Source organism: Netta rufina (assembly GCF_964035555.1).
Source record: "Netta rufina genome assembly, chromosome: 21".
Lineage (NCBI taxonomy): Eukaryota > Metazoa > Chordata > Aves > Anseriformes > Anatidae > Netta > Netta rufina.
The window spans coordinates 1,945,578-1,958,354 of NC_140145.1; the positions used below are offsets into that span (position 1 = coordinate 1,945,578).

The following is a 12,777-nucleotide window of genomic DNA, read 5'->3' on the forward strand; positions in this document are numbered from 1 at the left end:
AGAAGCTTTGTTTGGAGCTGGATCTCTCTAGACCCAGGAAGCAAGCTGCATGATGATGTACAATAATTACTTCATAAGGGGAAGAGCTATGTGGCATATTTAAAGCCTTTAATTTCTATTCCCTTGTTTAAACGAGATTATTGCTCCCTGTAGCCAATGACAATAGATTTTTAAAGTTTCTTTTGATTTGCCAGCAAAGCAAATATCCTTTGGTAAATCTGTGAACTGAACAATGATTTTTCATTTTTACAACCCCACAGTCAATTCAATTTTCCAGCTATAAGTCTCAAGTCTCTCCCTATCAGCTTGTTAACGTACAAGTGCTGTACTCTAAACCATGCCTGGAAAAATCTCCATAGGCTTTGCCATCCCATGTTGCTTCTGAACATTCAATTCATTGCTTATGAATCACTTCACTGTATGTAAACACTCAAATCGCTAAACCACATCTAATACTGTACATAGTAATCAAGTGATGTTGTCACAGTAGATGCCGTAACAACGGATGTCTGTATGGATTTACTGAGACAGCTCTGAAAACGTGGCTATTAATGTTTCACTTTTAAAAGCACATTTTGCCTGTTTATGAACATATTTTATTTGCAGCTGTGAAATGCCTGTAAAATATTTTCAGGCATCATGTCTTCTTGAGATATTCACAAGAGTCCCACAAGCCTCCCTAAGACTGTTCTCATGACAAAACAGCACCATCTTTTTCCTGATATTTAAGAGAACTATAACTTACAGTAACCAATGTGACAGCTTGACTGGGGCCTGTTTATGTTAGCATGCCATTTCATCTCAGTAGCTTTGAGCATGAAGTCACACAGATAAGCATCCCAGGAAAAAAAAAAAAAATTGCACTCACCCCTAAAACCAAATCATATTCCCCTTTAAATTTAAAATGCTATAAATCAAGTCAATGCTCAGTTCCCCTGAAGCATTCTAGCAACTGTTTATGTTAACTTGTTAAAGCGTTGCGTTTGATTCCTTAAATAATGCTGGGTGCATTTTTTCCCCACCTTGATGCCGAGCTCTATGTTCTCCCCTCCGTACACATCCATCCCAGGATCAAGGAGCCCAATCTCTCCAAAGAACTTCCTGTGCACAACAAAGGAGCAACCAATCATCGCTGGTGTTCTGTATGAAGAGAAAAACAACAGAAATGGAACAGATTAATTTTTAGTGGATCAAGCGTTGATTTCTGCAAAGCTCCCATTGGCTCCACGTGTCCCCGACATCAGTTATCGCAGGGACTCTGCAGCAATGAGTGAGCTCTGTGCATTTGGAGACATTCTCTCACCACTGCAATGAAATTGTCCAAAATGCAAGTTTGCGTCAACACGTATAGAGTGGACAAAGAGTTTTTCTAGGATTAAATTACTGAAAAGCCTTCAGGTCTTGGCTCTGTCACAAACATCTTGCTATGTCTGTGAGCAAGGGCACCACTTCTTTGGGTTTCCATTCGCCATATGTGAAGGAAATAAAATATTGGTATTTCCTTCCTCATACTTTCTTCTAGCATGTCTAGTAACACAGTCGACTTTGGCATGGACACTAGTATTTGTGAAATGAAGTTTCTACCTCAGATCTTTATAACGTATCATGAAGGAGTTGCCACCAGCTATCAACAAGAGTGACGCAGAAGCAAATTCTTCAAAAACTGCGGACAACTGTTTACAGAATCATTGCTGTGTCTTTTGCCCAGTTCCACTGCTATCTACGGTGCTCTATGTTAGGGTGAGGAAGTTTTCATGTTTACCCTGTTAACCATCATGCCACCCACCTGACAGTGCTGCTCAGCCCTACCTCTGCAGGAGCAGCCCAAGCAAGGTAAGGAAAGGAAGCCAAGCAAGTCCAGCCAAGGAAAATAACAGGAAAATGGGAGCAGTACTACCAGTACTGACAACATCAGTGTAATAAGCAGAAAGACTGAGAGAAAACTCAGTGTCAGGGGTTAATTTATAATAACTATGCAATTTCAAGGACACAGTAGACGGCTGTGTTTACTGACCACCCCTGCTGTCACATGTGCACACCCCGTCCCTCCCTCGTTACCTTGCAAAGCGCTTATCAGATCTCCATCTGATACAGTTTCCCAGAGATGAGGATTCTGTTCTGATTTCCACAAGCTGAGATCATGTTTGGGGTATTCTGTGAGCGGTTAAACACTTCTGACCCTCTCCATAAAATTATGCTTTGCTACAGAGCATGGCACTGAACAAAACCGTATCATTATGCCCTTGCTGCCTGGGGATACACTAATCTGTTGTGGTTATGGTATGTGGAGAGTTTACCCCGTGGGATATTTTCTGTACTAAAATAGAAATATAAAAACCATTTGCCCCTTTAACCTGCTTTCATTTGAATCCATGCTGTCAGGATAAAAAACAAAGATCCACTTGAAGGGATCAGCAGGGAGGAGATGACGAATTTTGCAGGTGAGCCATGCCAAGGTACCGCTGTTTTCTCAGGATCCTCCTGCCCACCCTGAGCAAACAAAACGATGCTGCTCTGGAGCAGGGGAAGCCCCATGCGGGACAGGAGGGCCATCATCTCTGCAGCTCCTCTCCTGAGGACGCCCACCTTGTGCTACCTGGGGAACACTTCTAGGACTTAACACAAATGGTAGCCCACGTCTCTAGGGATCTCAGGCTACTTAGAAACACGTGCCTTCTGGAGGAAACTGGATTCTGAGGTAGAAATATGGCAACGGGATGGCATATTTTAATCACGGCCTCAAATTCCTGGCACAAAGCACAGTTCATGGGTTGTCCACACCGTGGGGCACACTCAGGGCTGAACCAAGCAATTAGAGACTACAAAGGAGGAAAGCACACTCAAACTCACCCAGATGTGGGTTACGGATGGCGAGGGTCAGACCCACGCTGCCCAACACGCCTGTACCTCCCAGAGCAGCCTTTGGGGGACCCCGTGGCACACGGGTGGCCACAGCACACAATATCCCCGTAGGGGCATCGCCACAGCTCCGCCAACAGCCAGCCATGCTTGTCCCTGTGAAACCCCAGAGCTCCTTGGATGAAAAGTTCTAGCCACTTAAGTATTATTATTTATAGGCATTTTAATACTTTTAATAGACTGGTAGAACAGCTAAACGCTGTTGCCATATTAAATTAGTTAGCATCAGAACCCATCTGAGAGTTGTTTTTTTTTCAATAGATTTCTTCCCTGACAGCCTGCTCGGCCCTCCCTCTGATAAGCGGTGTAATGTTTCATGGTTTGCTGCCACTCTAGTACTTAAGATTTCAATTCTATTGCTTTATTTGTAGCAACTTAACTGCCATTAGCAGAAACAATTCTTTCTGAAATGATAACCACGTTAGAGATGCCAAATGTAATAGCTCCATTATCCTACATTACCTGCTGGAATTAAATAGAAGCTAAGTGTCTCTGGTTTTACACTGAGCAGGAACAACCCAGCCTGTCCCCTCCACGGGGAATAGATGTGGTGGACGCAGGGACCTTTGACTTCTCCAGTCACGCTGACAGGAAAAATAAGCACAAAGTTTTCAGCCAAATACATCTGCATTTCTGACTCCATCACCTGGATCTCTGGGAGCTCACCACGAGGTGAGCAAGGTTTTCTGAAACAGACACCCCTCAACAGCCACACACGGGAGCTGTATACCAGAGACCGGGTGCCAGCCACAAAGCCTGACTCGGTAGAGATGGAGAGCCCCATGTTCCCATCGTGAGGGCATGCCACAGTCATTTAACAACAAAAATCTAACCTCTTGACCAAAAGGATTTGAAACTCAGTGTTTTTTGTGTACGTTTTTTGTTTGTTGTTGTTGTTTTTGTTTGTTTTTCTTTTAAATTAGTACAAATAAAATAATCTTATTTTCCAGATACCAACATTTGAAAAGCCAGCGGTTCCAGGAGCTGGCCATGCTGTTATCAGCTTCATAGAGCACAAATTTAAAGGACTAAGAAATTCCCCAAACTGTCCACTCCTGCCCTAGACTGCCACACAATAATACTTTTTTGTCATTATTTTGCAACACTCCTTCTCTTTGTAGACCAGAGAGTCACTGATCCTTCCTAAAATGCTTACAGAAACAGCCTGATGGGGATTTTGCAACTTCACCTTCACATTTTCTTCTTCATTTTCCTGCACACTCCGTTTTCAACAAATGATAACCATGAAGCATGCAAAGCAGTGCTCCCAAGCAGATCTGAGATCCCTCAAGCAATACAAATTAAGTGCTACATTCTTCTTTGTAACAATGCCTCCATATTAAATAAATGAGGAATCATGCAGTGCTCAACAATTTAAATAAAAACACCATTTGATTTTGTAGTAAATCCTTCAAAAAGGTGGACATTTACAATAATAGATAGCCCATCCACAATGAAATTATGGCCTGCAGACAAAGAGCTGATAAAGCCTCTTGTTCCTCTGCCCCTTAATTAAAAGCATTAACACAGTTTGTTTTTAAAAATCACACAGCTCAGCTCAGCTCAATGCATTTATTTGTCCCGATAGCTGTTTTTTCTTTAATGAGAAAGGAAAAGCAGAAATTGGCAGAAAAGGATGAACAGAGATGTTTAGCAGAATTATTGGTTTTGTATCCAAAAACCCACAGCGTTAGTTCCTTGCTGTTATTTCTGTTGGCTCCTCTATACAGCAAGTGACAAAAGGTCAAGAAGAACAGCTTTTATGAAATATCCTCAGCATGAATCTCTAAATAAAGATGAAGAAGATACAGGGGAAAACGTTTATCCTAGTCTATTAAGTTACTTTAATGGTCTTCCTTTCTTTAGTGCACAGTTACCATCTAATGATTAAAAAGTCTCAAGTAGATTGCTTCTTCAATTCAAGGAAATTAATTTTCCTACACAATTGGATTTTGCTTCCAATTTTATGCTAAAGCGCAAGTTATAAAATATGTAGAAAAAAGATATTAAAAAAATAATTAGTGGTCATACCACTGAGTACAGGAGAACTGAGAACATACTTTAAGAATTTGCTGGGGTGTCTGGTTTCCATTAAAGTGCCACTGTTTTTAATAAATATTCAAGGAGCTGCTCCACCTTCAACAACACAATCCCACACCTTTAGGAGACATGGCACCACATGTAGCACTTCTGCAACGGTACTTTAAATACCTAGAAAGATGTAATTTTTTATTAACCTCTCCCAGACTTGCATTCCTCATTTAATGCACTAAACTCAAACATTTTCACTTGCATCTTGAGGTTTCAGACTTGTCCAAACTACGTACAATTTTCCTCTTCTGCACCTACACGTTTCAGCTGGTGGTTGGTCACTGGTGGGATCCAGCATCTCAGCAGGAGACACAGGGAGACCCTGAGCTTGTGGCCTGAACTTACCAGTTGAGGAGCATCAGCTCTGATCTCACCCCGTCCTGCATTGGGTTTACACCTGGATCCCACACTGACCACCCAGCAGCCATCACATCTGCCTCAGGAGAGCTGAAAACAGACTCATGACATGTAGAAAATTTAAGTTAAATTATCAAATGTGCTGAAAGTAAGCATATAGCTTCCAACAGTAGCCTGTGAATTATTTCCCTGAGTACACCAGGGTTAAGGAGAACACGATCGTTACTTATTTTACATGGCAATCTGTGATAAAGCAAATTTCTTTTGGCCCCAGATGAAATTAAGAACCCAATTTTCAAACAAAAAAAGACTGTCGGCGCTGTGCACCTCTATGTTTCTTAATTTGCGGTATGGTGAACGTATTATAGAATAAAGACCAAGATGTATAACACAAAGGTTTATAGCAAGAGAATACGTGTGTGGAAATAAAATACAATGATGCGGCATTACGAATCGACCCCTCTGGTCATAAAACAGGGTTAATCCCTTCAGCTCCCGTGTGCCCAACCTCCTGCCCGTGGGCAGCAGAGCTCTATGGGCAGAGACCATACAAAACCCTTTGCTCTGGCAACAAGCTGTGGCCCAGGAACTGTCTGGCCACAAGGTGACCAGAGACCCCAGCCAGCCAGGTGGCACTGGGCCCAGTCTGGATGCTGTGGGACCATCAGGGGTGCTGGAGGAGCAGCATCTCTGCTGAGCACTGCAAGTGCCACCTTGGGGCATCCCCAGGCAACATGCTGGTCTCATGGGGACCTGCAATGTCTTACAGCAAGGTCACAGAGGAAAATTCTTCTCATTTGGGGCTGAGGAACAGTCAGAAATGGAAGAGAGGAACTGAATGAGTTACAAGTGAATGGTAAAGCAACAAGCCTGGCCTTCAGTCGCTTTTGAGTTGGTGACCCTTGGGAGCTGCCCTGGGGACGAGGGTGGTGAGGCTGTGACAGGACGGGCTCGGGCACAGACCAGTGTTGGACGTGACCCTGTTCTTCTCTGCAACAAGACCACAGCAGAGCAGGACAGCTCCTCGTGCAAGAGAGGTGGTGGGGCCAGGCAGAACAAAACATAGGCCCGAAAGCAAACCTGGCCAGGCCTCTCCCAGCAAGGGATTGTCTGCTTCTGTCCCCAGACTGGCTCTACCCCCCCACCATGCTTTGCTCTGCCTTCCGTGTCCTCAGAAAGGGCTCAGCCACTTCCAGGAGGCAGCAGTGGGTACGAGGATGAGCGGAACCATCCCCCCCAGCCTCCTCCCTGCAAGTACAACAGCCATGCAAAAGATCCAGTGCTGCCCATCTCACCCCTTTCCCTTTCTCCGTCTTCTCCAAAATGCAAATACATAGGGCAGACATGGCCTGCATGCCTGCTATAGAGCCAGCATTTGCTTTAACAATGAACTTCAGATAATTAATTCAAGAAGTTTGCAGTAATGGAGGTGCTGCAGTGCCAGGGCAGCTGCGGGAGGGGACCAACAACAGCGCACCAGCACAAGGGCAAGATGCTGATCACAACAGCCCAAAAACCAATGTCACAGATGAAGTGCCTCTCTGAAGGAGAAATATATATTGTTTCTGCCTCCCATGGAGGGGCGTCTAAGTGCAGATGCAGAGTCAGGCAGGAGCCAGGCTCTCAGCTTCCCTTCGCTGCCTGTGTAATGGTGTGGGCAGATAAAAGCTGAATGTCTTTCAAGAGAATGCAATAAAATTTCTAGGAAGGAAAGGCACTGTAGCCCACAGCAGCGTACCTCGCTTAATATTATTCCCAGGATGGCATCTGCAATAGTTGTTTCTTGAATAATTCTAGCTTCCCTGCCCCAGTGACCTTGTTTAATTGTCTGTTTCGAATGGGTTTATTTTCCCACTGTTGCTAAGTACTACTGAATCTGTGAAACAAATTAAAAATAAGAGATACCACATAAAAGAGATGCTAGATTGAATGCCTTCCCTGAATTTATTGGAGATTAATACGACTTTAACTTTTAATGATACAGAAGCTATGAAAACTCTGTATTTTTGAAAATATCTATTACGTCTACCACATCTGTGACCTTGCTCAAGATACATCTGACTTTGTTGCTGTTGTATGCCTGCTCTGATTTCCATGTCAAGAAGTGACACACCCTGCGATCTCAGGCAAATCATTGAACTTCTCTGTACCTCATCTATCAGATGAGTATAATACCCACAAGGTCTTGAGAGACAGCGTTTAATAAATCACTTTAGATTTCTGCATTCAAGTTGCTGAATTATCTACCACTGTTGTCACACATGTTGGACCCCTCCTACACTTAAGCCATCTATGGTGAGAAAAACACTGGTAGATAATAACCTTACACGTAAGGAACTGTGCACACAGTTTTCTGCTTCAAGCCTTGCTTTAGGCCACCAGCAGCAATGAAAGCAGCATGCACACCCTGACCGCACCCCAGGTGTGTTAAGATAAAGCATGTGAGTCTAAAGCAGATCACTATTACACATCCAAGGTTCAGGACTGTAACTCAACTGTAGAATTTCCCCTCAGGAGAAAAAAAAAAATGCTGCCAAGGTCATCATCTAAAAGCATTTTCCTTCCTTGCACGTTTTGGAAAATCCGAGGATGTCCCAACACTTGACATCACTGGATGCCTGCTGAACACCCACCTCCACGCTCCCATTTTCTCCAGGACTTTCAGCAGGGCTTTTCCTGCAGGCGTGTGCTGCTATAGGCTGTCAAAATATGGCTGCTCATGTGCAGGTAATAACAATCCCCAGCTGTACTTTTTCATATGAATTGTAACTCCAGCCCCAAACATCTCCCTCACCTGGATCAGCACTGTTTGCTTGCAGAGATTTTGACTAATGCCAACATTGAAGCCCATCTGCCAGCACCACGGTCCCTGCACTCCCAACCCTCTGCCCTTTACCTTCAGCAAAGGAGAAGCAGCACCTCATCTGCCCTCAAAACATTTAAGAACTTGACTAAATGCCATTTATTTACCATTTTACAAACATCACCCACACTGAATGAGGCATAAACCTGAACAACACCACGGTGTGCCAGGTCAGAGAGGCCAAGTGAAAGCTTTAACCTGGAGGCCCCATGTGCTTATAACCCCATTTCCACATGCAATGTGGAAGCAGGACTTTTAGGTCACGTGCTGGCTGCCCAACCATCTCCCACAGTGGTCTTGTAGGGACCCCAGCAGAAGAAACCATCCCTGAGAAACCCTTCTGAACCAGTGTCTGTGAGATGGGAATGATCCTCGCCCAGAAACATGAAGCTTTACAAGCACAAGCACATTTGGGTTCTTTTCCAAGCTGTCTGCACAGGGAGCAATGCTGCATCACGGTGTTTGAGGTGTGTGGTTTTGAGCCTAAAAATGGCAAACTCAAGTACAAGCACTGAAGAAGACACCTTGGAGAAGGTTAATTTGATAATTACCCTTCAAATGGGACTCAGTATCTGTTCAGGAATGGTTTTGAGGAAATCATTGCAATTACAAGATTCTCCCTTGGGATAAACTTAAAAGATGATTCTTCATTTTAGCTGATTTAATGGCAGTTGCAGAGCTATTGCTGGAGGCAGCACAGAGACAGATGCCTGGAGGAAACCCAGTCTTTTACACTAGAGGCATAGGGAAAGACGCTGTCCCACAAGCCACTGTAGCACAACTGCATGCTTGTAAACATCAGTTTATGGTCACCCATTTATCCGCAAAGGCAGAACTAGGCAAAACAATAGTGATCCCTCATAGTGATTTATTAGGGACGGTTATACAGGAGAGGCCGCAGTCTCAGACTTGGAGGATGAGATAAAAGAAAGCATGATTTTCACACATATATTAGCTCGTATTGGAAACCACTGAAAAATATGTAAAAGATAGCATGAAAAGTACTTTCCCTGTCTGGAAAGCTATTGCACATCAACATAGAATACAAGGGAGCACAGATTAGCATGGATGAAGAGTCAGAAAGGCACAGAATTTAGTTAACCTGTTTTTACTTTTCCTAAATGACTGGTCCCCTAGAGGTCTTACACTCAAAGCAGATATGGAACTTGCTGTTATGTTTTACTTACACGGAGAGCATCCAAAGTACATCTTGCTATCAAATCCAGGAGCTAAGCAACAAAGCCTTGTCTGCCCTAGGAAAATAGATGCTTTCTTATATCTTGTTAGTTAAAACATGCTAACCAGCATGAGGTAAAATTCTAGCAAAACAAAGCAGCTTGAAATTTTAATCTGAGCTGGGAGGTAAGAGTAAATCACTCCCCAATCTCTTCCCCACAGTATGCATCACCATGCCGTGCACGAGAAAGCTGCTCCTACTTAACACACGGTAGGTACAGCAAGCACGCACCTTTAAAGATTAATCAAGAGAAGGTCACAGTCTTTTCCTGCTATCGACTATCACTTGCCTCTTCAATGCAAGTGGGAAGCGCCCTCCTGAACAGCTTATTCAGGATTTTCAGTCTCATGTGAACTTTTCATTAAAAGGGTAGTGTTTGTATTTGCAAATCAGACCTATTTATTCCATGCTAGAGATGCAGAACTACCCAGGGCAACGTCAGGAACTAGCTTCGAAGTTTCACTAGAAGAAGTTTAAAATCTCTTTTCTGCTAATTGGCAGGGACCAAAATCCACCTCACTTAGCAGAGAATAGGAGACGTCTTCATCGGTTCTCCAAGACACTTAGATTTAACACACAGAGCTAGGCAGCAAACACTTTTAAACCATTTTCCAGTTCTTCAAAACAGTATTTTTTAGGTAGTTCTAGACACAGGGACTTGCATTTGCACCACTTTGGAAATCAGAGTGACATGAGGACAGACTAAATCTGTCTCAACTGCATGAAGCTGAAAGACTTCTTGGACTTTTATTCACTTCACTATGATCTTTTGGCATTTCCAACACCTGATTTATTAGAACATAATGTTTGTTGCAGCAGAAGGGGAAGAAAAAAGAGGAAATTCTTATCCTTAAAAGTACCCGAGATGGAGGCCAGAGTTTGTGTGTCAGGCTGAACGTGCTTACCTCATCCAGCACCTAATCCTAATCCCACGGGTTTTCAAATGGGAACAACTAAACCCTTGTGGAAAACATAGGCATCAGTACTGGTAAACTTGCAACAGGCACATTTGGGTTCCACTGCTGGGTCCCCACTGTCTTGCACACTGCAGACCCCCACAGGTTCAGGTCCACGAAGCTGCTCACATTCAGTGAGCAGCCGGTCCGAATGGCTCCTGCAGGAGCTGCTTTGCCAAGAGCACGTCCCTTTGCTTGCTATTGGCAATAAATGCAATGCAACTGTAACTTCATCTCCTTCTACTGCCGCTAGACTGCTAATTAAATGATAATTACTTTTAGATGTAATATGTATAACTAACAGGCACTTAACAGGAACATGTTATTTACTTTTCTTTTTTAACGTGAATATATTTTTTCTCAAGGGCAGCAAAGTGGCTGACTTTCAGTCATGTTCCTCCTCTCCACCTAGCAGAAAAATTACAGGAACAAATTTCACAGGTAAACACATTTCTCGTTTGCTTCAGACACTACTCCCAGCCCAACTCAGCAACAGGTCATGCCTGGTTAAAGCTGGGCCTGAAGGATCGGGGCTGAAGGTCTGAGCTGCTGCAGACTCCTTCAGGACCCAAACCAAGACTTAGGCAGCATGTCATGTCCTGGCCTAGGACAGGAATGTCAGCACAACCCTATCAATTCACCAGCCTACCATGTCACAGCAAACACTCTCCTGGGGCTCTGCACTCTGCTGCTCCTCACACAGAGGCACCAAGAGGAATGAGCTCAGTGCAGAAAAACGAGCCACAACTGCTTTCTTCTCAAAGACACAGCTGGGGGAGGCTGTGGCACCACCCACATCTGCACTGATATGCACGTATACAGACCAGTCTAAGCTGAGACTCTCAGAAGGGAGATGCCACACATGGGATGGTTCCATCCTGACCGTGCAGCTACTTTTTGCCCTTTTATAATGAAGATACACAAAATCACAAGGAAGGCATTCATGACTAATCACACAAAACCAAAAAGAGTTGCGCAAGGCAGCGCTTACACCAAAGTACTCCTCCTCAGGTTTAAAATATGCTTCAAGTAACTACTAAATGGAAAACAAACAAAAAACTACAGTTCTACATGTAAACTGTCTTTGAAAAGGTTGTGATAATATGAAGATGGGCTTTTCAATTATGAATGTGAGCATCACTCAAGAACAAACCTACCCTGTTTATGACTGAAATGGTATTCTTACTCTGAACTCTGACCACTCAAACCAAAACCCAGCAGTCAAGACAAAGCCCTCTCTTGCCATGGATCATTGCCTGTAACAAAGATGCTGCAGGGCAAAGCAATGCATCTGGGGACACACACGCAAATGAAACTGCCCTATGGACTGTCACAAGTTAGAGTTAAAAAGTAATTCCCTTTTCAGCTAGGAACAGAGTGTAAGTCCCTGCCAGCTCTGCTGGTCCCTAAGAAGTAATGTGAATGACAGAGCAGTGAAAGATGAATGCCATCATTACACTGAGCCATGCTCGTGAAGGCAGGCACCCAGCACCTCTTCCACTAGACAGTTATTTTGCACAATCACTCTCAACCCTACAATGGAACCACAGCACGTACTGGCCCTAGTTTCCTTCAGACACATAGAAGTACCTCCTTACTTAAACTTAACTTAAATTCCTACTAAATACTAAACTAAATTCCTCCTAAATACTAAACTAAAGGCACTATCAGAAGTCTGCATTGGCTGATGATTGAGCTCTTCACTACAAATTAGTTTTGCACAGGTCCACATTGCTTTCAGATATATTGCTGTAATGGATGCTGAAGTTAAAGATTCAGGAGACAGAAGTTATTGGGAATTTCATGGATATTTCTGCAGACAGAATTTGGGCAAACATGTTTGCTTTCACTATAGGCTGTTACTAAGAATAGGGACGTGAGTAATGGTTATTGACAGATGGAGCAGTTTCACTTTGTGGGTAAATGAGAGTGCACCGAAATAGCCCTGTAAGCACCTCAAAGAAGCTGAGTAATGCATTTATTTTGACAACTACTTGATACGAGCTGATTCGTAGGGAGGGCAACTCTCAGGTTTATCTTACCCTTCACGCATCCACAGCACAGAAGCACAATTCCTGAAAAATATAACAGATACATTTTGTGCCTCCAGCATTTAATAGTAAATGTCATTCTCATTTCTCCAGGTTTGGGGTTTATTTTAAACACTGAGCCAAGCAGATAGAAAAGAAAAATGAATATGGGAAGAACTATATCAAAATGTAAAAGCAAGGTCAGTAAAGATGATTGCCAGGTAAGGAAATGCAGAGGTGCAGAAGCAGTTTTGGATTCACCTCCATTTGGATTAGAGTAGATCTACCCAACCACAAATCAAATGTCCCGATATTTACGAAGGG

At 43.4% G+C, this 12,777-nt stretch overlaps 1 protein-coding gene across 1 annotated transcript in view; it reads right to left on the bottom strand.

Annotated features, from left to right (window-relative positions):
* The window catches only part of GALNT17 (polypeptide N-acetylgalactosaminyltransferase 17), a gene marked incomplete at both ends in the record, with an annotated part of 224,636 nt that overhangs the window by 81,770 nt on the left and 130,089 nt on the right, over window positions 1-12,777 (bottom strand). The window contains one exon of the mRNA XM_084299577.1: window positions 1,023-1,140. Coding sequence (XP_084155703.1) covers window positions 1,023-1,140 — 118 coding nt within the window. The remainder of the gene's footprint in view (window positions 1-1,022; window positions 1,141-12,777) is intronic.